This window comes from Fukomys damarensis, unplaced genomic scaffold (genome assembly GCF_012274545.1).
Source record: "Fukomys damarensis isolate Sample0158 unplaced genomic scaffold, DMR_v1.0_HiC HiC_scaffold_9, whole genome shotgun sequence".
NCBI classification, from domain to species: Eukaryota; Metazoa; Chordata; class Mammalia; order Rodentia; family Bathyergidae; genus Fukomys; species Fukomys damarensis.
Window position 1 is genome coordinate 51,237,007 of NW_022900921.1, and position 23,526 is coordinate 51,260,532.

A 23,526-nucleotide genomic window follows, 5' to 3' on the forward strand; every position below is an offset into this window, starting at 1 on the left:
TAGCTTAGGATAGGTATATTTAATAGGTAAAGGACAAATGAATGTATAATTGCTACTTGGGATAAGGGCTAAGAAGGATAGAATCAGGTGTGGTGTAAAAGAATAATGAGGTAAGGATGTGAGATGCAGTTAGTTGAAGGCAATCAAGGCATTTCTTTCTAAGTAACATAATCTGAGTGGAAGGTGAGTAGAAGTTATCTAGTCACCTGCACTTGTCAGTCTCCATCCAACCTTGCAAAAGCATCCTTTCACCACGCAGCCAGGGAACGACATATCCAAATCTAAGTCTGGCCATGTCTGTCTTGTGTTTAAACACCCTTCTGATGCATGGCACCATTTTCTTCATGGTAAAATCCAAGCTACTAAATCTGGCAGTCAATGCCCACTGTGATCTAACTCTGGTTTTGCTCTCTACCTCATTTCTTACCTGTCTAAGCCAGGAACTTGATATTCTAGCAACAAAAAATTGCTTGCTGTTGTTTCAGAGATTCTGACTTCTGCCCTGGGTCCTTGTTCATGCTTATACACTGGCTATGTCCTGCTATATAGATGTTTTCCCCTTGTGGGATGACATGGCTTCTTTATCTCTGAAACCATAATATCTAGTGTAATGCTTGGTACACGGGATATACCCAATAAATGCTGATCAAATTTGTTAATGGAAGGGAAGAAAGAAGGAAGGAAGGAATGAAGGAGGGGGGGAAAGGAAGAAAAGTGGGCAGATGAGAGGGGAAGAAGGCAGATCTATAACAAATTGGATGAAGGCCCACACATTTTTTTCCTAAAACAGGATTCTGTTTTCCCCAGACACATACATGTTAGACACGAGTTCTTAAAAAAGGAGCTCCAGATATTGCAGCCCAGGAAAAGAGAGGTTTGCCTTGCTATTGAAGGAGCCATGGAATGAATGCAGAAGCCTTTGATGTCAACATCAATTGTGTGAACACCTGTGGGGCTCACACTTTGATGAGGGCCATTATGGTTGATTGTGACAACATGTTCTCCAGGAGCATTCCGTGTGATAAGTACTTTTGTGACCACTTTACATCACTGGGAAACTGTCATTAACATGGACCTTCAATCCTAAGCCAAGAAGCCTTTTCCTTCTAGCTCTGGCTGTTTAGGCTCTATGGAGCATGATGCTGGTGATCTACACAGACTCTGCCCTCATGGGGCTCATAGCTCTGTGGGGAATATTTCAACATATATCCAGGGAGATAGGAAGGGCAGTGGGTTGGTGTGGAAAGCTACCCTTCCTGAGAACTCAGACATCACATTAGAGAAGTTTCTGACTCATACTAAGGGGAGTGTTGCCCTTTAAATCTGCCATGATTCAGTCAGTACAAAAGAAACTGGTTCCTGGTTCTCATTACCAAGGAGCTGAGGACAAAGACATTATCACTCCTGCAATTTTCTTTCCTCAGACTTCTGATAAGAGATGTGTATCAGATAGGGCACAGTCAGAAAAGAGAAACATATTCCTAGGAATTTCCACACAAGGGTTTTAATACAAGGAATTCTTGGGTGGGAGATAGAACATAAAGGAGGAAAAGATGTAACTCTGAGATGCAACTTTAGTGGCCCAATCAAAAATCCAGAATGTGGTCGAGGGATATAGCTTAGTGGTTCCATATGTGCTTGGCAAGCATAAGATTCTGAGTTAAACTGCTGGTATGGGAGAAAAAAATTCCAAATTGCACAATGTTCCAGAATCTAAAACTTTTTGAGCTCCAACAACACACCACAAATGAAAAGTTTCATACCTGACCTGTATGATGGGAGGGACACTTAAAATATTGATCCATAGTAGTATTACCTGCAGTTTATGTGTATATGGTATATATGAAACACAAATAAACGTCATGTTTAGACTTACCTCCCATCCACAAGATATCTCATTATGTATATTCAGCTATTCCAAAATCCAATAAAGTCTGACATTAGAAGAACTTCTGGTCCCAAACATTTTAAATAAAGAATACATAACCTGTAATAGCTGCAGGATTCAGGTAGTGCTCCTAGTGCTGGAGGAAGCAAGAGAAAACCTGGAGGGATCAAAACCTAGAGTCTTGAAGGAAGGGTCCATGAGCTGCAGGCTTGGTCCTCCCAGGCACATGAGCCTGATGTGGAAGACCAAGAATCTAGATCAACAGTTACTCTGAGGCATCCAAGCACAAGAACCACTTGGAAAAAGAAAGAACTCCTACCATTCTCCATCCTTCTACTGCCAGCCCAGTGGCCCCTTGGTTAGTCTCTCACAACAGCTTAAACTGATAAGCAGCTTTCAAATCTGCCCTCCTGCACTGATGCGTGGATGAGGTTCATATGTTCATTTATTTTCATTCTCTGAAAATGTTTAGGCAGAGATTAGGAAATCTCTGCTTCACCTCTAATTTATGACCTTGAAATGAACTTCACTTCTCTCTGCCTCTCCTCCTAGGCATGCTGTTCACCTTGACCACCACTCCTTCCATAATGGGCACTGCCCCAGGCACTGGGAATAGAAGGAGATCAAGATGGATGGGTCACTGTCCTCTTGGAGGATGTGTGTGTGTGTGTGTGTGTGTGTGTGTGTATGTGTGTGTGTTGGAACCAAGGATCAAACTCCGATCCTTTTGCTTGCAAGGCGGGTAGCAGCACCACTGAGCTAAATCACCAGCCCAAGGTTAGGATTTTTATGCTAGATTCTTTCTGTACTACTTTCAAGTTAATTTTTCATGTCTTAGCAAAGACAAAGCTCCCCCACCCCATCTGCCCCTCTTCTTGCCTGGATTGTTTTCAATCCTTACTCTTTAAAAATCCTTAGTGATGAGAGAAGGCATGATTATGAATGCCTTGAGGGGCAGGAAATAATGCCAGTTTCACTCTTCCCCTCCTGGAGCGCATGACTAGGTGGTTATTTATTGACTTGTGGTGTTCTTGTTGATGCTTCTCCTAGTCTGCTGGGCTCTGTTCCTCTGCCAGACCTTCCATGCTCTTTAAAGAACCAGGAGAATCAATTCTAATTTCCCATAGTCTGAAGTTCTGGAAAATCTAAGAGGGTATCTAAGAAGGATCAGAATTTTGGATGTTCTTGTTTTGGACCAGCCCAGGGTATGGGTGCAATGTGCAGACTTGGCATTGTTCTTTAATCCCCAACCAGGAAAGAGGGCTGGGTAAAGGCAGAGGAAGTGAGACAAAGAATTAGACTATATTAGACTATATTAGACTATAGCTGGGCAAGATCAAACTTGGCTGGTATTTCAGGAGTGGATGGAGGTAGGGAGGAAGGCTTCTCTTCTGTCTTCAGCCCCACTCCTCAGTCAGTATTTTGGAATAATCACCACAGGCAGCATTGTGTGATGTGCCAAGCTGAGCACGGTAAATCCATCTTTCCACTTAATTCTCATGACAGCCCACTGAGGCTGGAAGAATATCACCCCATTCTGCAGGTAATAAGAGAGGTGCAGTGATGGTGTGTATGTAATTTGTCCAAGGCTGCCTCACTACAAAGGAGCTGAACTAAGCCTCATGCTGAGGACTCTCAGACACCAAAGTGAAGGCTCTGTACCATGTAGCTTCTGCCCCTCTCCATCCTGCTCCCACACTAGGCAGCAGCCTATTAACCCAAGTAGAGCCAGATGCTTTGCAGAGAGCAAGCATGCCCTCACACCACCTACCAAGCATGGCTACTTTCCAGAATGCTCTCCAGGTTTTCTTCTCATTGGGGCCTAATTTTTCCTCTTCTGATTTTCCTCAGTCAGAGAATAATCCTAATTATTTTATTTTCCCCCCTTCTCTTCCAAGCAGATTCATTCTCCTCCATTCTCTTTGTTTACATCCAACTCCATCTCTTTCCTTCCCAATCTCCTCTGCTTTGGGTTTTTATTCCTCTGTCCTCAGTCTTCCATTTACTTAGCTTTCTTTTATTTCCACCCCATGCTGACTGCCCCCTCCCTACTGTAACCAGCTCTCAGCTCTTTTGTGGCTCCTGTCCCTTTCTGTCAAAGATGGCAGACCCCTCCTGTGTCCCCTCTTCCCTGCCCATTCACCCCGAGTCTTCCCTCTGTCCCCCTCTCTGGCTCCTTTGGCCATCCCCCTTCCCTGCATAATCATTATTGCCTGCATGGCTGCTCAGGTTCCTTATCCCATCTTCCCCTCAAAGGCATTCACAGCTCGGCTGTTATTCTTGTATTAGCATTGAACCCATTAAAGCTAATTTGTTTGCCCTAATCTCCATTTATTTTTCCCTAGTTGATATTAGATTTCCCTTTCTATTGCTCCAGCATGATTTTCTCTTTGTCTTCCTAATGGTCTACCCCCCTCTCTCTTCCTCTATTAATCTGGTTGACTTCACTGTGTGGTTTCCAGGCCTTTCTCCCCACCTCCCCCAGCCCCTAGATTAACCCTGTCACCTCCTTCCCTGGAAGGGTCCTCTCCTGTGTAGATTTCCAGGGATGAAGCTGCTGCAAATGTCAGCATTCCTCTAGGCTCCCTGCTCATCCTGAGGCCCTGACTTTTCCAAAAGTCAGGAGGCCTTGGGCCCACCAGGGCTAGAGAGCTGGAAGCATGTGAGACATGCAGGCCACTCTGAGCCTCAGTGTCATCAAGTTCACCTGCACTCATTGGTCTCTACAAGATTTCTAGAGGCCTTTGTCAACTTCCTTAAAGGCTGTGAATTCTATCTAATAGACCAGAGCAGATGGGCTAGTTTCTCTCCATGGCTGAGACTCACACTGTTTCCCAAGCAGGAGGTCCACTTGCTCCCCTTCCTGAGGAGGGCAGGCCCCTCTGTGGATGTGGCTTTCAGTGTGGCTAATCTACCCCTATATTGGGCCTCGGGGCATCTGAGCAAAGAGGCATGCTGGGAGAAATATCTAGGGACGTTCTCTCCCTGCTAACATCCTGTCCATAGCCCTATAGTCTCATTATTCAGGCCTTGCTTGGATGCTGAGCAGCTGGAGGGCAGGTGTGCCTAGGCTCACCTTTCAGGGAACAGATCACTGCTTCCGGCCCAATTGCACACCATGTATAAGTCACCAGAGGAGTTCTGAGTTCTGGAACTTTCCATCTCAGTCAGCCAACCATCCTTTTGGCAGGATGTCTTGGAATCTGCACTTCTAAAACTCCTCCTGAGATTACCCAGAGTTTATATCTACTCAGTAGATGTCAATAAATATGCATTGAAAAATTAATGAATTAAATGAGCACAAATTTCCTGTGGAGGCTCCTGGAGGGTTACCAGAGGTCACTTTCTGGCTCCTTCCACTATGCTTCCTGGAGGCCATGGACTCCTGGTATCAGACATCTGGGCTGGCAGGGAGGATCTTCTGGACTACACAGCCACAGCCAGGGCTTTGCATTTGGGAACGAGGGCTAGCTGCTGAGCACATACTTTGATACTCTGTGCTGGTGCACAAACTGCTTGCTGCTCCTTTGCTCCCCTTGGGGTCAGAGGCCTGTGGCTATGAATGCTGTATTTTAACAAATGAGTTGATATTAAAGCACTTTTCAGTTCATTAGATTTCAATTCAGTGAGGCCCACACCCTGTCTAATAACATTCCAGAAGGGGCAAGTAGAAGACAGTCCTGCCTTTGATAGACTTACAAGTTAATTACAAGTTGATGGGATATAGAACTTAAAATTTTTTCAGTCCCTTCATCTGCGCTATTTCCTTTCCATAAGCAGCCCTATGGAATACCCATAAGGCTTATACATGTGGGTGGGTGTGGGTGTGGTGGGGATGGGGGTTATATGGTAAATAACCCTGGTCCCCAAGACATATGTTATCATGTGCTGCTGGATTCTGTAGTTCAGAGTTAGTGTTATAAACATGGGTTTAGTGGGCACTGATTTGAAAAGAGATAGGTAAGGAGAAAATTAGAGAGGTGACTAAAAGAGCCCCTGGTGGGACATGGAAACATGAGAGGGGGGGAGAGAGAGAGAGAGAGAGAGGGAGGGAGGGAGGGAGGAGAGTGAAATATGGAGAGTAGAGTTGGGAAAGGGAGAAAGAGAGAGGAAGGGTGAGGGAGAGTGAGAGGGAGTTGAGGGGGTTTGAAAGCAAACAACTATATTGGGGCAATGTGACTGAGAGGACAGAGGTGTGAAGGAGTCTTAAATATAAAGATGCCACATGAAGCAGAGAGAAGACTCTTTCCTCACTGAGAAAATTGAACTTAGTGGCCTCTAACTCCCAGCATTCTATGCTTCTGAGATGCTAAGATATAACATGATTGACTAGCTTAGGAAGGAGTAAAGAGTGGGCTGAAGCCTGAATCAGAGGCACAGTTAGAAAGATTGTGTGTGTATGTGTTGTGTGTGTGTGTTGTGTATAAGTGTGTGTTTTCACCTGTCCCTGTCTCTGAGTATGTATGATTCGAATGCCTTGAGGCAGGGCAAGAAAGGGGACTGGTAGCAGCAAAACTGGTAGGAATAAATGAAGAACTGCGTTTGTTGAGTGCAACATACCAAGCAAAATCTGACAAAACTGCACATCTGTAATTTCCACACCTGTCAACAGCTGCTTCCCTAGAATCTTGCACCACAGTGAAGGTGATTATTCTAAAGCCACACTCAACACTGCAGAAGAAAACTGGAGGGGACTGAGGGGGAGAAATTTCACTTGTAGGTCCACAGGTTGTGATTTTGGAGGGAGAAAAGATGGGGTACAGAGAATAAGATGGGCTTCCTCAGACTCTGTGACCTTTAATGGTGCAGATCTCTACCCCATTTTCCATGGAACAGAAGATCCTGCCAGTTGTAATACTGGCAACTTTGGGACTGCTCAGGAATGGGGCAGAAACCTCCAGAAAGCAGAACAGAGAAAGCTCTGTGGGGCCTTTGAGCAGATTCCCCATGAGAAGACTACTGGGGTGGCACTGAAGCTACTGGAAGATGAAAGAAAGCACCTGGTGGGCCCTGCGAGCTGTTGCATGATCTGCATGGTGGCATAGAGGGCTGCAGTCAAAAAGACTATCCAGGACTATCTATGAAGCACACTTCTAAGAGTGTCCTAGGTGGGAAGGGGAGATGACCTATCTAATGTCACAGACTTGCTGTCTGGCCAGAACAATAGTTACATTTTCTGACCTAGGTCCCTTCCTCTTCACTGTACTGTTTCCCAGACCCTTTGGGATCTTAGTGCCATCTTGGCAGAATGGAGGAAAAGACAACAGGGACTGGGCAGGATTTATTCGGAACCAAGGTATACTCTGAAAGATTATGGATTTTCTTATCAGCTGGTTTGCTTGTCATTTTTATCTTTTTAAGTGTTGAGCCCAGATGCGAGGCTCTCATTTGGGGGTTCTTGATTTGGGAGGGCAACTGCAAAGGTTTTGGAAGACAAATGTTGGTTTTTCCTCTTCTCCTTGTGAGTTCCAGGTCCTGATTTCTGTAGCTCATGTCACTAAGACCCAAAGCAGCTGGGGGTCTGGTCAGTGATGCATAAATTTAATTCCAGTCAGCAAACATCTATTGGGATTTGGTTGTATCAGGGATGTGTTTTCACAACAACCCTACAAAGGAGATGGGGCTAGCATTGTGAACCCCATTTATAGATTAAGGTGCCATCTTGCAAGGTTACATGGATTGTCAACAACCAGTTAGGAGCAGACCTGAGACTACATCCCAGTCCTGTCAGCTCCTGCCCACAACCAGGTGGGAAGGTACTGGAAGGACAAATGCTGTGTCCTCAGTGGACCAACATAAGAAGCTTCATCTGATGGGCAACTCTAGATAAAACGCTGATCATCTTAGTTCATTTTGTGTTGCTCTATAAAAAAAGCACTTGAAAGTGGGTATTTAATAAAGAAAAGAGATTTATTTTGTCTCATGGCTTTGGAAGAGGAAAAGTCCATGCTCAAACATTCACATCTGCTGATGGCCTCATGCTGCCATACATGGTAGCCTATGGCCAGAATGCAAGCAGAAAAATCCAAACACATGGGGTGGCCTCATTTTATAACCACCCACTCTCATGGTAACTAATCCAATCTGGCAAGAGCCAACCCACTCCCATGAGACAGGCGTGGTGGAGCTTCCGTGACCTAGTTATCTCCTGCTAGGTTCCATGTCCCACAGGTTCTGCTAACTCTCAGTGTTGTTACATTGGGAGCCAACTCTCCAGCACATGAACCTCTTGAAACAAACCATATCCAAACCATAGCACTGACCACAGAAGAATCTCTGAAACTTATGAGTACAGATCCCCAGGAAGCCATTTGCTAGCAGAATTCAGGAGCTTCTGAAGCATCAAAAGATTAGAGGAGAGATGAGAAATACATCTCTAAAACCAAGAAAAGGAAGGAATGGAGGAAGAAAGGAAGGGAAGCAAAGAGGGGCAGACAAAGTGAGGAGAAAAGATTCTTTCATTTAAAATATTTGTTAAGCAATTAGTACAGTATGTCTACTATGTGCTAGACATCATTTGGAAGTTTAGTATCAGCCTACAAGAATTAAAAGAATCATGTAATCCTCACCCTAAATTTAATCAACAGCTTTGCCAAGTCAACACCTCATGACCATCAGACAGGTCCCTTGTTGGGTCAGAATGGCCTGTGTCTACTTATGTTTGCATCTCCCACTTTTGTCCAACCTGGTTCCCCTGTATTTGAGTTTGTGTGCTAGAAAGATATCTCCAGGACTAGGTATGTGTCCATGGGGCAATCTAGCCTCCATGCCTGCATCTAGTCCTCTGAAGGGTTATATCCCCTCTTCCTCAGCCCCTTCATTGTCATTTGTTACAAAGAAAATAGAAGAGTAATTACAGCAATATTACCAGGAAGGATCAGGTGTACTTCACACTGGAAAAACTTATACAAAACCCAAATGTACAAATTAGTTCAACTAGTAAAATAAATAAACATGTATTGGAGAACGAGATGAAAGTCACCAAAAGACATTTGTGGGATCTTCAGTGCATGTAGGATTTTGTCTAAGTGCTGGGGTACGGAAAGGTCTGGAAGACTTCTTACTTTTTTTCTAGCTTGAAGCAGGAAGCCATTGGAAGAAGCTAAGCGACAAGCTTTTTTAGTGACAGGAACTGAGTACCAGGAGAGAAGAACAAAGTAGGTGTGATGGGGAGTAATATAGTATAGTAACTAAAAGTTGAGGGTGTCTGAAAGGGTCTTGTTGGAAGAGGTGGAGATGGAGCAGAGCTTTGTTGAGGGTATGAGAGCCAGGATGGTGTTCCAAGCAGCTGGTATTGAATGGGGAAAAGCCCAGAGGTGGAAATGTGCATGGTATGTTTTGAAAACAATGACTAGTTGGCTGGAACATGGGTTTGCATACAGAAATAGTGGGAAATAAGAACAGCAAGGTGGGATAGAGTCTTCACCAATTATACTCCAGCTGCGGATCCCAAAAGGCTTGTTAATGATTGTATTAAAAGGAAGTGCAAGCAAGAGTCTACGATTATTTTGGAAAATTACCAGGCTAAGTTTCAGGGGAACAGGGCCAGGAGAGGAGAGAAGTTAGAACATTTTGATAATGTGACTAACACAGCTATCGCAGATTATTGCCACAGCTGTTCCACTTAATAAAAACACCACAAAGCCCACAAGAGATAGTCAGGAGGTAGGTGGTTCTGGCAAGAGAGCTAAAAAGGATATAAAAAGTGGCAACCACAGAAGCATGAGGTCAAGGCAGGGAATGATGGAAGTTTCATGTGCAAATTAGTAAAATGACTTAAAACAGACTTTCTGATGTCACAGCCTGGCTTCTTTTGCCAAATTTTCACACAATTGGTCTTAATCCTGTCTGTCCTTCCATTGCTGACTCCTGCACTTATGTAAACAGCAGACACTTTTAGGATTCCCATCTCTGCTGGGGCTGGATCCTCCTTGAGCCATTTGTGGCACCCTCCCCATACACACACCTTGGACTCCCCCCAGGACACAGCCTATATGCTTTCCTTTACTACTAGCTTAGCATTTTTTATTGGCTGGATTGAAGTCTTCCCTTTCTCTCTTTGACTAGAATGGAGATTTCAAAGAGTGATTAAGAGTACAGTTTGCTTTTTTTTTCTCTCTTGAATGTCAGCACAAAGGCAGAAGCAAGCAATCATGAATTCCATAAAATTGAAGGCTAATTCTGTGTCTACCACTCTGCAGGGCTCAGTGGACATTTCCCTATGTGCTCATTGAAGCAGTTTGGAGTTAGGACTTGAGACTTGCATAGCCTGGAATGCATAATCGAGTGAAGGCATGTCATAAGAACTGGGTTTTTTTTGGCATGCTGAGGGTTGGGGTGAGAAATTTGCATGGGACACCTCCAGGCATTAGAAGAAGCAAGGCAGGAGGTCTGGGGAGCCAGAGTCAGAAAGTAAAGGGGGAAAGATGCTTTATAAGAGGCTGTCTGGACACAGGGTGCAGACTAAGCACCACTCAGCAAGATAAATAGTCCTGAGGAGAGAAAAATGGCTCTTCAGAGGAGGGTGGTAAGCTGGGAATCAGAATCTTCTAAGAAAAGGATCAAGAAGTCCATGCACCTGAAAAAGTGTCAAAAGAAATTGTGATCTCTATGAGTACATTGGATGGAAGCATTGAGGCTATCAAGATCTTCAGAGAATAGCTGGGGATTTAGCTCAGTGGTTCTGCTGCCTGCATTGCAAGGACAAGGTCCCGAGTTCGATCCCTAGAACCAAAAAAAGAAAAAAAAAATCTTGAGAGAACATCTCAAGGTGGAGCATCATGGCTCCAGGTATGCATTAAGTAGCTGAGAAGACAAAGGAGCAACCTACATAAGGTACAACAAATGAATAGGTAAGCTTTTTCTGTGTGTATCCTTACTCTGCTACAAAGCAGCTGGGTTTCTTAAATGACCAGCACACAGTGTTAAGCCATGTGGCTGGAAAGAAGAGGTGGTGTGAGGAAAAGTACAGGTGAGTGAAAGGGTCCTGAGCATGCCTTCTGATGGTCAGAGGCTTGTAATCTCATCACTTCACATAATTGGGGAGCTAGGTCCACTACATGGAAATGAGATGAATCCAGCCTCAAGCCAACACCAGCTATTCTGACACTTGTAAGAACACAGGGTATCTGGAAGATCACAATGTTCTGCAAAAACATAATAAAACAGCAAACTTTACACAGCAAAACTCATAACATGCTGCTATATCAGATTCTGATGCCTAAGGAGAAGATGACATAGCAGCTCTTTAATAGAAAATTTATACCTTAAACTTGATATTTTACTCAAAAATGTACATTTCCCTGCTACTGTTTTTTTTACTATAATATTAAGCACCTCTGCTCACCCTGCAAGAAAACACTGTTTGAAGATCACCAATTTATAAAAGTTATACCATTAAAAAGTATCCATGATGACACCACATCGTTTGCAATAATCCTAAATATGTCCCCATGGGTGCTGTGACAAGTGCGTTGCTGTGTGTCCAGGAGGCTGTTGTTGGCTTTCACGTTTCCTCTTTAGATTTTAGTGATCAGAAACATTTGTGAGCTGGGCTATAGCTGCCCAGTAGGCTGTGGAGCAAAAGCCTCCGGGTCCCAGGGTACACACTTGCATGGGAATTCTGAGTGAGGGAATGTGACAGAGCACATTCTCATGAGCTGAGTAGAGGAAACTACCTGAGAGCCCTCAGCCACTTGCCCTCTGTGCTTCATGCTCAGGGACCAAGAGGCCAGAAGTGGAAGGGTGAGTCCTGCTGCTGTTGCCATTGCCCACTTGGTAGCTCTGTCCTGACCTATGAAGAAGAGATACCAGGAGCTCCAGAGACCAAGGGATGATACAGGATGACACTGGCAAATGATTGACTGCTCTAGGGCCTCATTTGAAACAAAAATAATGAGTCCCATAACTTCAGCCAGAGCCTGGGAGAACATGGCCAGATACCAGTTTTCCTCCATTCAGACCTCAAACTGTAGGTTACAAGAAAAAGAACGTCACAGTTCAGACCACATTGCCTGGGTAACTTGCACTCCGCTTTCCCTAAATTTCTCCACCATTTTCTTCCTAACAATTGTGAATTCAACCAGGACTCATGAATACTCCTATAATTTCAGAGTGGAGTCTTTTGGGATCTCTGAGAGCAGGGGGCCTCTCTGACTGCCTTTTTTTCCTCTTATCACTCATAGGCTTAGGACATTATTCAATACACATACATGTACACTATAAAGACTTATTCCTAGTACATTTATGTCTACAAGGAAGTATTGTGTGTCTGAGTGCATGTGAATGTCTGTGAGTACACGTGGTATGTGAATAGGTGTGTGTATCATACATGGAGGACTAAAGAGAAGACAGCCAGTTATCCAGGTTACAAAATTTAAGGAGGCACTCACTCTCAGCGCCCCTCCTTCCCTTGTGTGAGCCATAGAATTCCAATTAAATTACTCCTTAAATTTTGTACCTTGAGAACCTTTGCACCTCTCTCCAGTATCAGGCATGGTTGTATGTGAGTGTGTGTCTGTGTACATTTGGATGTATTGTGTATATATGTGTATGTTGTGTATGGGTATGTGAATGTGTGTGAATGTATGTGCATATATGTGTCTATGTGTCTTAGTGGCTCTCACTGGGCTTTCTAGTCCTTGTCAGCATGTGAGGAAGGCTCCTTCTCTTCCCTCCCTCTGGGTCCTGTTTGCAGGTCCTCACTGTACCCTCACCGCACTGCCAGATGCCCCAGGGTCATGGAGTGGGCCCTGGTTTGAGGGGCCCCTGCTCTGCTACAAGAATTGTGAGTCCTGGGGCAAGACAGAACTTTATGGGCCTCAGTTTTGTAACAATACAATGGGATGACAGGGCCTCACTATGATTCACCCAGTCTTGAGCAACTCTGAGGTCCAGGCATAACAATAACCTATGAAGTGTAACGAAAAATTATGAAGTGTAACAAAAACCTATGAAACTCCTGTGACATATACAGCTTACCTCCTACTAGGCAATCACTTGGCTCAAGCCTAGAAGGTGAGTACTACATAGATAAACACTCCTATTTAAAGTACACTGCAAAACATGCAATGCAAATACAGCATTAGGACTTGGGGATTTGGGAAGGAGGAAAAGGAATCCTGGAAGGCTTTGGGAAAGGCAGTGTTGGACCTGGGTTGGCTGAGGATACCTGGGATGTGGAGGAGCACATCTTTTATAGACATAAGCTCAGCCCATTTCTTAGCAACCCTCTGAGGCAGACCATGGGGCAAAGTCAAGGTCCCTGAGATCACACAGGTATCAGGGTTGAACAGGGATTCAAACCAGGTGTGTCTGATCCTAGTATTTATACTCCTTTTTATCCTCCACCAGAGGAGAAAGATAGGTTCTCTTGCCTCCAAATGGGCACCATTTATGTGACGCAGATTGAAAAACATAAAATAAAAAAGGCTGTAAACTATAGGAGGCTGTACACTATGTTGTTTATGCTATATGGTACAGAGAGTGACTTCCAGGAAGGTGCAGCTGGTTAGCAGCATGGGAAGGGGCACAAAGGGCTCCTTGGCCCCAGATTTCCCCAGGTGATGGAAATTTTCCAGCTATTCAGGCCCAGCCAGGCCCCCAAAAAGGGAGAGCCTCAGGACAACAGTGATGTTACTGTCAAAGGAGGTGGGAGGCCTAGAGAGGAAAGATCCTACAAAGTTTGCAAACCTATGCGGGGCAAGGCATTAAGCATTGAAAGTGTCCAGTAAGCATTTCCATTTGGCACAAGTGGCTGTGCTTCTAGGGCACTGGCACCTACAGTTCTGCCACAGTTTTTCTAGAGCTGGCCAGCTGCCCCAAGATGGAGCTCTGGTGTGGACTGTCACAGAGTTGGCTGAGCCTGTATAGGATGCCTTTTGGTGAGCCCATGCCAGAGCAGTGTTCCAAGGATCAACCTGAATCCAGGAGGCCAAAAGAGGTTTAGTTGTTAGCAATGATGACATGGTTGTGCTGGGTGGCTGTTCAAGATAAATGACCTTTGGTGCTCCCTGGTGCTACTGCCAACCCAGTTGTCAGTGTTCTGTCCTTGTCCTATCTCTGAAATGTTTTGATGATTATTCCCCTCCTGGTTCAACAGGTTGACCTCTTGAAAGAAAATCACAAGGCCCCTGCTGCCTGCACAGAAGGTGCCTGTCACCTCATTTCATGACAGAAGGACAATTATTTACCTCCACTACCCTGGCCACAAATGTCACAATTGCTGGCATAGTGCCCTGCATATGGTGAGTGGCACTCTAGGAAGACTTGTTAAATCGAATTAAGCCACTGATCCTCAGATTCCAACTGCTTCCTAGCTGGTACCATTTCCTGCCCTGGTGCCCTCCCTGTACCTGCCAGCCTCATTCTTCCTCTGAGTTCCCACCTCAGATTCACAACCATTGAGCCACAATATGCATTAGGAGATCACTCCATTGTTGCCACCACTTCCATTTTGACGCTGCTTAACAATGAATCTCAGCGTTAGAGCAAAAAAAGCAGAACAAAGCTCAAGGCAGAGGCTGGTGCTCAACTACTCACTTTTAATTGTCAACCATGGATTGCTAGCATGCCACAGCTGGATCACTATAACACAAAGTAGGAAAGTACAAGTCAGAGGTAGCTGGGGAAGGAGGGAAAGAGGAGAGAGAAGAAAGCACAAAATTAATTCCTTTTAAAATAAAACAATGGTTTTGTGGTGATGGTGATTAATAGTAGGTTAGAAAAGACAGTTATTCCTGGGGCCCTGTCAGAGTTGCATACACAGCATAATTGTACACCCATGTGAGCACATTTTCACCTTCAGACCAATCTCACTAAGTCCCTAGAATGTTCTGAATTCCAATTTAAAGTCCATTGGGCAGCCCATTCTATCAAAAGCCAGCAGAGGTTTTCTGGTAAAATAAAATAAGAAATCCTTTTCTCGGTGGGGCTATGTAACAGCTGACTGTGTCCCAGGGGGTTTGGCCAGCACTTTCCATGTTTCCTTCTAATCTAGTCTTAGCACTTCTATGTTGTGGACCTATTAATCTCATCTAGATGGTAGATGGAGCCAAGTTTCAACACTGACTTTTAAGTTCCCCACTTTAAGTTTCATAGGAAATATTAAGACAACAGCACTTTTGGAAATGTGCCTGGGAGACTCCCCTTCCTGGTGACTACTGCATAGTAGAAGGGAAAATTGTCTTCAGCAGTCACAGTGTGGCAGGTGAGGACACTAGTTTTATTTACATTACTTCCTAGAAACCATACAGCAGCTGTATTTTATAAAGATAAAGAAATCAAGGCCAGAGGGACAATCTACTTGCCTAAGGTCATACAAAGAGAAAACAGCAAATTCTGGGTCAAGAACAAAGTCTCCTGTGCTTAGCCCCTTCCTGCTGCTGCAGCACAGGGGCTCTAGTGATGACAAGCCTGTGGCAGAGCCTTGGCTTCACAGTGGTTTCAAAAGTCCCTCACCCTCTTGACACCTCGCGCCCCTGAGTTTATCCCTAGAATAATAGTTTTGCTGTTCTCCTGGAGATGCTGAAGAATCAAAAAAAGCAACACACACAGAGGCCCTGGGTGTGTGCAAACACACAGTCCACACAACGACAGCAGATTAAGCCATTTTCTATCAGATGCCTCCCGCTGCCCACTCCCAGACCTCATAGCTGGGCTGGCCCGACAGTGAAAATAAGTCCCAGTGGACTAATTAGCACTAACTACCCAGGTCACTCCAAGGCCATTAGGAAAACAAGTGAAAAAGACATAACTGGTGCCCATTGTGACCAAAGACAAGAGGAAGAAAAAAAAAGTTAAAAGAAGGGAAAGAGGAAATGTGCCCCCACAACCAAAGACCAGTTTTCATCTGAGGAAAGTAATGAGCCCAAGAGTTAGGAAGCTGCTCTCCACATGTGAAAGTGAAAAACATAATGAAACATCTTTCAAGCTAAGGGGGCCCCAAAGGAATAGAGGCCTCACTGTTGAGCCCCTAAGTGAGAGGGACCCAAGGAAGCTGCAGAGGGAACAAATCTAACCTTAGGGAAAGGCCATCTAGTAGCTCCACCACTCTGGGCTGTGCCACCAGAGGACTGGGTAGTGAGTGCAGCTCCTTCTATTTCTGTCACTCATCAGCTCCCAAAATGGACCCAGGTATATAGGCTGAGTATGGTTTTTGAGTTGCTGAGGGAGGGAACTAGGATCACAGCAGACTTGATTTGTTGAGGTGCTCAAGGGTTTTTCTAGTGCATGTGGAGACATGGTAGTCTTAGGAATGTGATGAAAGAAAGCCCTTCCCTAGGAAAAGAAGCCCTTCCTAGTGGCTGATCATCTCCTTCTTCAGAGCAGTTCCAGGAAGGGGGATTGAGACAGTGACTGCCATTTCACAGATGGGAAGACTGAGAATCATGCTGAAGATGTTAATTAATTGCTGGAGAGATGGAAACAATGATTAGGAAAGCAAGCTGACAGATGGAAGTCTCCGGATGTCACATTTATACCTTCTTATCAAGGCTTCTGTGTTTCTACCCAGGTTGCAAATGGGGTCCCTCCCTACTGCTGCACTGAGCTCTAATGAGCTGGACTTCTGGTGGGCATGGATCAGTGGAAAGGGAATTAGAGTCATATCACCCTCTCTGAGTATCAATTCACTTCTCTAAAAAATGTCCACAGCAGCACCTGCCTGGCAGAGTTGTGACAGTTAAATGAGATGATGAATATATGTGCTCTCAGCACAATGCCACACCTGTAACAGTCCTCAGAGATGAGAATCACAGCTTCCACTTACTGAAAGATGACTAAGTGCCACAGGGTGCCCAGTTCCTATGGACCAGTTCTCTTTCTTTGGACCTAAAAATAGCCTTGGCGGGGCAGAATAGGATGTAACACTGACTGAGCCCCCAAAGCCCTTGCTATCTTATGTGATATTTGTGGCTATGGGCGCAGCCTCAGGAATAAACAGAAAAAGGACCCAAATATCTCTGGAGATCTTTAAACATCTGTACCCTTAATCTTAGACACTCCTCAATATAAAGATGCTGGTTTCTATCCAGACCCATTCTTGGGGGAAGGACTAGCCTCAGTGACATGAATTATAGATTTTAACTAAAAACCATTCCATGAAGTTTTTTTTTCTGGCTAGTAGCTTATGAGGTTCATCATGTCCCCATTTGGCCAAGAGAGGGGTCTGGAGGGGTGTTTGGCAAAGTATAACTCTGGACGTAAGAAAATAACCTGCAAACCTCAAAGATCTACTGAAAATTGTCACTACTGCAGATAAATAAAGAAGGTTGGAAATTTCAGCCCAAGGCACCCTGATTCACCAAATCCACCCCAGCATGCTGACTGTGGGCTGAGTGAACTGGGACTGAGCTGGGAAGTGGAGTTTTCAAACCAGGTAATCCCTGGTTCTTTCTCCAAAAGAGAACCATCTTCTGGCACCTGTACTAGAACAATTATTGCATATATATCCTAGGCAGGATGTCTTTCTGCTCCCTCCCTGGACAAACTTGGGTTAAGGTGTTTCAGTCTGAACCTAAAAGGAATCGTTCCTTTGAAAAACACCAAGTATGGAACACATTCTCCTCTCTTAGAAGCTATTTGAACCCTTAAAGATTTGTGTACCTCTGAAGGGAGTGGAGGTCTGACTGGGACAAATGCCTTAGCCTTTCCCCGAGTCTCAACTGAAACAAAAGCAGAAATAATCCTGTCATTCCTTGCCCTGCCTCTTTTAAAATCATCATTATCCTCCCTTAAACAAAACAGTTTCTTTTATCTTCTGGCTCCTTCTGTACTCAGAACCACAGAGCTCAAAGCTTCTCAGTTCAACCAAGAACTCTGCACCTCTTGGATTGATAAACAGAGCAGCTTTAAAATGCCTAGAACTGAAAGCAGACCAACTGTAGCGAGAGAAAGTAAATACATCCATGCACCAGTCAACCCTAGCAAGCTCCTCGCTGAGATTACAAACTGTAGTTCCTGCCTGAGCCAGCGAGGATGCTCCAGCAGGCTGGGGGAACCAGAACCACAAAGTTACCTTCTCTGCCTCAGTTAGCCAGGTGAGCCCCAGAGGAGTTAGGACACCTGGGAGTCTTTGGGGATCTGGTTTGGATGTTCCTAAGCAGAGCAAATCCTGCCAGTTTCACATTTGGAAATGTACCAAGGGAATAGGGGGACCAGCCTCATTTTTTCTTTTCTAGAGGGGTTTTCTTCCCCATGCACCCAGCTTTCCATGTGCAGGTAAAACTTGCCAGTAAGAGAAGTGGGGTTTTTCACAAAATAGATTTTGATAATGACATAATGTGACATGAACATTTGAGGAACTTTTCCTATGGAAAAATATGTACTTCCACATTCCCCTTCCCAACACACACACACAGACACACACAGACACACTCACACACACACACACACACACACAAATTGTTTTTATGAGAACCAATTAATAAATGCTAATTCATTCAGGCATATCTCCACTAAATTACTGTTTCATTTAATTGCAGGGGAATTTTCCATTACTAAACTCTCCCTTGCTGATTTTTTTTGCATTATTTATATATTTTTTCAGTTTCACTAATAGTGGGGTTGGTATGTGATATTATCTGCTGTTTGTACCTCTTAAATTTCTTTTTCATTTAAAATGTTTCCTCATTCTTGCAGATCCACGTAATCTGGGAGAACTATCATTAAAAGCAGACAAAATTTTATACATAAATGATTGAAAAAGGCTGGGGCTAAAATTAATCTGACAGGCGCATATCTCATGTGATTGTATTTCTCTCTCTCTCTCTCTCTCTCTCCTTTCTCTCTCGTGTGTGTGTGTGTGTGTGTACATGCCCGCAGTTGTGCCCATTTTGGGTTAACGTGGGACTGTTTTCTGTCTTTCTATAAAAAAAACTGTATATGCAAGTAGAGATGAAGCTCACAGGGGCTTTAATAATAAAATAAAAATAATAACACTTGAATTTCTGTAAGTTGTCAGAGCATATTGGTTGATTTCTTGTCTCCTTTCCATGGACTCTCACATCAAAACTCTGATACTCAAATATTCCTACCAGCTGGCTCCCAAAGAGTCTGGCTTGTAATGTGTAGAAAAGTAGGGTTTAGGGTGGTGTTTAGGGATGGTTTAAGATGGAGATTCTGTGTTCAAAAGAATGTGTTTTGAAAACAGTAATTCAATTTTCTTGTATTAAGTGGCAAAAGTTCCGCACACCTGGCTACCTTCCCTTCTGAAATAAGTGCTTTTATTTTTTTCTCTCCAGGAACTGCCCCCTTTCCTCCCCAGTCCCATCATCTCCTTTTCATTGTCTCTTCATCTTTATTCTTTAGTTTCTCTCACACAGTAAAATATTCTGGAGGATGTAAATGATTAAACTGTTTACTCCAAGGTTTAGGAATGAGACCGCTTGTTACCATAAGTAAAGTTTCACCTTTAAACCCAAACTCCATCAATAATTACAGAATGAGGATAACTATTAGTAATTCTTTCTTACAATTAGCTCTTACAAGAAATTATTTCATTTATTCTGAGCGCACTGAGTCCTGTTGATTTTACTTTTTGAAAAATTAACTACAAAGCAGAGAAACCCACTCTGAAATGAAGTTGGTATAGAAAAGGTTTGTGGATATACATATAAGAAAAAGTATACCATCAAATGTGCACCTTATTAAAATTAGAGATTTGAAGCTACAAATAGAAAGTTTTGACATATTATATTAGATGTTCTCCTTTGAACCAAATGTTTCATTATAATTAAAATTCCACAGGACTGACTTTATTCTATTTCCTTCACTTCCTTTGTCCTCAGCAAAATTAGGTAAAGTCTTTTTGGATGTAGACTGGTAAAATTAATTAACTTTCCTTCTATCCCCCAAAATGTCCCAAATAAATGCTTCCAATAGACATCAAAAAGTGTCAATTAGAAATAATTACTCCTTATCAATCAGTGGAGCAATTAAAGTGACAAAGCTTGAAAAGATGCTTATCTTAAAAGTAATTCACAAGGTAGCTAAATTATCTCCTAATTAACTTGCTTTGAGCAGGGTGGGAGGATAGACCATTTTGAAACAAAGATGAATTGAGGAACCCCAATACCTCTTAATGTACTTCAACCCTGCTTCCTCCAATACCTTCTTTTTAACCCAGGCAAGAAATCCGGGAAGAAAATAGATTCTTCCCAAACGCATTTATTCCATTCGAAAACCAAGGGCAAGGAAAGGGCTTTAGATTTCAGGCCAGGGAATTTAGAGTCTTTCTTTCTCTTGACCTTACTTCTCATTTTACCGCTTGACTGTCCTATCTTCAGGACACAAGTTGGGGTAAGCGGGGGAAGGTTGAGACAAGTTATTTCGCTTAACTTTTAACGGGATTCTTGATTTTACAAAACTCTCCCTCACTGACACTGTATTATTTACATTTGAATGTTCGCGTGGTCGTTGCTCTTTCCCATCCGTCTTTGAATATTTTAAAAATGACTTTGCTACGGAGTATTTTGTTCCCGATGCAACAAAAATCCCGGCGGATTTTACGGAGCGCTCAGCCTATCACCGACCTGTGCACATCAGAAGAATTCTCCAGCAACAGTCCTTCCGAATAAAGCTGTGGAAAAGAAGATATCGCTGCAAAGCAAGATTAGCCAAGGATGAGCCAGAGCCGAGCCTCAGTGGGCTGGGTGGCAGAGGCCAAGCAGGAAACTTTTCTGGGGCGACTCAGACGACAGAAAAGGGTGCGCTTCGCCTCGCTTGAGCGAAAAAACAAATCAACTCTCGTGCCTTAGTTCGCTCAAGAGAACGCTTACAGGGGGAAATCTCCAAATACAGAAATCAGAAATAGAAGTACCTGGGGAAACTGGAAAGCCGCTAAAACTGGAGAAAATGAGTTTATAAAGGCAACATGGTCAGCTTGTGAATTTAGCTCTAAATATAGGCTATTGTGTAAAGTAAACTTATCAGAAAGACAGCGGGTCTTATTCAGGTTTTGTGAGAGAGAGGCTTCAAGGAAAAAAAGACAAAAACAAAAACAAAAAACCGGACAGCTTTGATTCTGTAGAGCTGTTTTGAGCAATTTTCTTTTTCTTCTTTTTTATGTTTAGCATTAAATTAAACTAATGGAGAAGGTTCCCTTTTCCCTTCCTCACCTCTTCCTTTATTTGCTTTGGGGTAATGGTGGGAGAAATACCTTTGGCTCCCCCACACAGAAAAATACTATGCAGGGCCAGGGGCAGATGGCTTCTTCTTCAGACCCAAGGGCAATTTGCATCTGAGCTAATGGGAAAGCAAGATCTTGTCATCTGGGGCTGTTGATTAAAAGTAAATTAAAAATAAATGGTGCCTTTTGCCTTTCTTTAATTCCCGTTTATTCTGATGAGTGCTTCTAGAATGAAAATATGTAGCGAAACAATTAATAATATTAATAAGCCAGCCGCAGAGCCTATAACAGAATCTTAGTTTTTAGGGAGCGTCGAAAGAAAAGAGTCCCGCGCAGGACGGTGAATTCGAGGTCCTAGGGTACTCACTCCCCTTTCCATCGCCTGAAGGGTCAATGGAAAATCGGGCTGGGTAAAATGAAACCCCAGATTCGAACTGAAGAGGCCAGGATCAACTTGGTCTCGAATCAGGCAAGGGGGCCCCATGCGCTGGGCCTTGGGAACCCTTCTCATCCAGGGGAGAGAGCTGCACACAGTATTTGTACTCTGGTTTGACTGAAGGCTAAGGAACTGGACCCCTGTTCTGGCCTTAGAAATTGGCCTAGGAGCGCTCCTGTCTGCCCTAGAGCAGCCGGTTAGGAGGTGCTGGGCAGCTCCCCTTGGTTTCTGGCCTCCCATGCCTGCGGCGCCAAGGGTGGAGACCTCGCAGCCCCTAAAGCTGCTCCCCCACAGCCCGCAGCGGGCTGCCGGGGCGTGAAGTGAAACCCGCTTTCAGAGGAGACCTAGGGGAAAGGAGGGGGCGTCGTGCTGACTCCACCTGCCGCTGCTCCAGGTCGAACCCGGGTGAAAAACCTTTCTGCGCGCCAAGGGGCAGCCAGTGCCCCACCCGGTGAAGCTTTGGCCCTGGGACCCCAGACTTCGCGGCACAGCCCGGCCTGGCTGTGCGCTCTCCGCTAAATAGAGACCTCAGCGGCGCGCCGCGCCCGATCCTACCCTCCTTATTATAACAAATGTCCCTTTTGCCGAGCGGGACTTCATATTCGCCGAGAATTCATCTGAAATATTGATTTCCTCTCACTTCGCTGGCCCAAATCGATAGCGATGCGCCCTGGCCCCATAAATCGCCTTCCCCGCGGCCCGCCGGGCTCCATCCATCACCGCGGGCCGAGTCGCACTCCCGCCTGCTGCCCGCGCTGGCTGCGCGCCTGGGTGGCTGTGCCCACCGCGTCCACCAGCCCGACCCTGGGGCTCCTTCCCGGGAAAGACCCCTCCAGGCCCGGGCCCAGACAGGGGAAACCAGGGGCGGCGGCCAAGGAGCTCTAGCGCTGTTGAAGGCCCTGGGCCCAAGCGCAGGTGGAAGAAGGGTTCGGAACCTCAGCCAGCTGAGTCTTCGTCAGCGGGCGCCCAGCGGGGGGCTCCCCGTTTGTCCCGCGCCAGGCAAGAGAGAATCTAGGAGCAGAGCACCAGAGTGCGCCCCTGGCTACCAGGCCCAGGACCTCAGGCTTCTTTCCCTTTGACTGGAGAGATAAGAGAGGCTTATGGTCCCGATAAGGCAGTCACCGCAAGCACTGAGAGCAGGACTAGGGCTTAGAGGTCCGGGGCAAGGGCACTGCAAGTCCAGCACCTGTGCGGCCCAGGCCTGAGATAATGCTTGATGTTCACCCTTATAGACCTAGGAGGACGTTTGTGGGGGAGCACAGAACAACCCTTGTGACCCCACAGAGAACCTCTCACCGCTCCGTGTGGTCCGAAGAAACCGAGGCCTGGGAAGGGCGGCTCAGCCGGGCAGAGGGGGACCCCGGATCAGCTAGGCAGACTCAGCGGACAGCCAAGCCAGAGGCGCCCCCAGCTGCGTCGCCACACTGGGGGTCCCGAAAGCCTCCAGTGTCAGCTCCTAGTCCCAATGACCGGAGCGCAAGCACTGACGCAGAGCGGCGCGGGGGCTCGGGTCCTTACCGGATCTGATGGAGTTGTGAGGCATCGCTGAGGAGTCGCTCGCAGTCTGCGGAACACTCGGGGCTTCCTCACGAAGGTCCCGGCTGTGCCCCCGCCCCGCTGCCCTGCGGATAAGGGATCAGGGCAAGGGGCATGAGCGTTGAAGCACTCAGCCCGAGGTTCCCTCCGCAGGCCCTATCCTTTAGACTTTCATCTAGTGTCAGGAGTCCGATGATTTTTAGATGAAGTGGGGTCAACCTCAGTCTGGCCTAGCCAATGTTCCTGTCTGAAGAATCAGGAGATTGGGGATCACCCAGAAACCGCCAAACTCCAGCCAGGTGGCCTCTCCCTTATTCCATTTAACTTGGCAGGGAAAAGACTGCCAGTCTTGCTGGGACCCTCTCTTTTAGCGCATCCCCATTCTCTCCCAGTCACCTCCCTGCTCCCAGGGGTGGCTTACCTGGCCGGCTGGCCGCAGGCCCTCACTGCCTTCTTCCACCTGCCCACAACGATGTGGTGTGTTGGGCCCAGTGTCTCTGCTGGTTCTGAAGTTTGTTCCCATCCACCCAGCATCGCAGA

The 23,526-nt window shown here is 45.3% G+C and overlaps 1 protein-coding gene across 7 annotated transcripts in view; it reads right to left on the minus strand.

Annotated features, from left to right (window-relative positions):
* The window catches only part of Pax8 (paired box 8), a 56,015-nt gene extending 32,489 nt beyond the window's left edge, over positions 1-23,526 (minus strand). For 6 of the 7 annotated variants that reach the window (XM_033761754.1, XM_033761752.1, XM_033761750.1 and 3 more), the window contains exons 1-2: positions 23,408-23,526; positions 22,969-23,072 (exon numbers count right to left, since the gene is read on the minus strand). In XM_033761754.1, the coding sequence (XP_033617645.1) occupies positions 22,969-23,072; positions 23,408-23,520 (217 nt within the window). In that variant the 5' untranslated portion in view covers positions 23,521-23,526. Of the gene's footprint in view, positions 1-815; positions 1,024-22,968; positions 23,073-23,407 lie in introns of those variants that run through there. The other variant, XM_010639472.2, reaches the window with a different exon arrangement.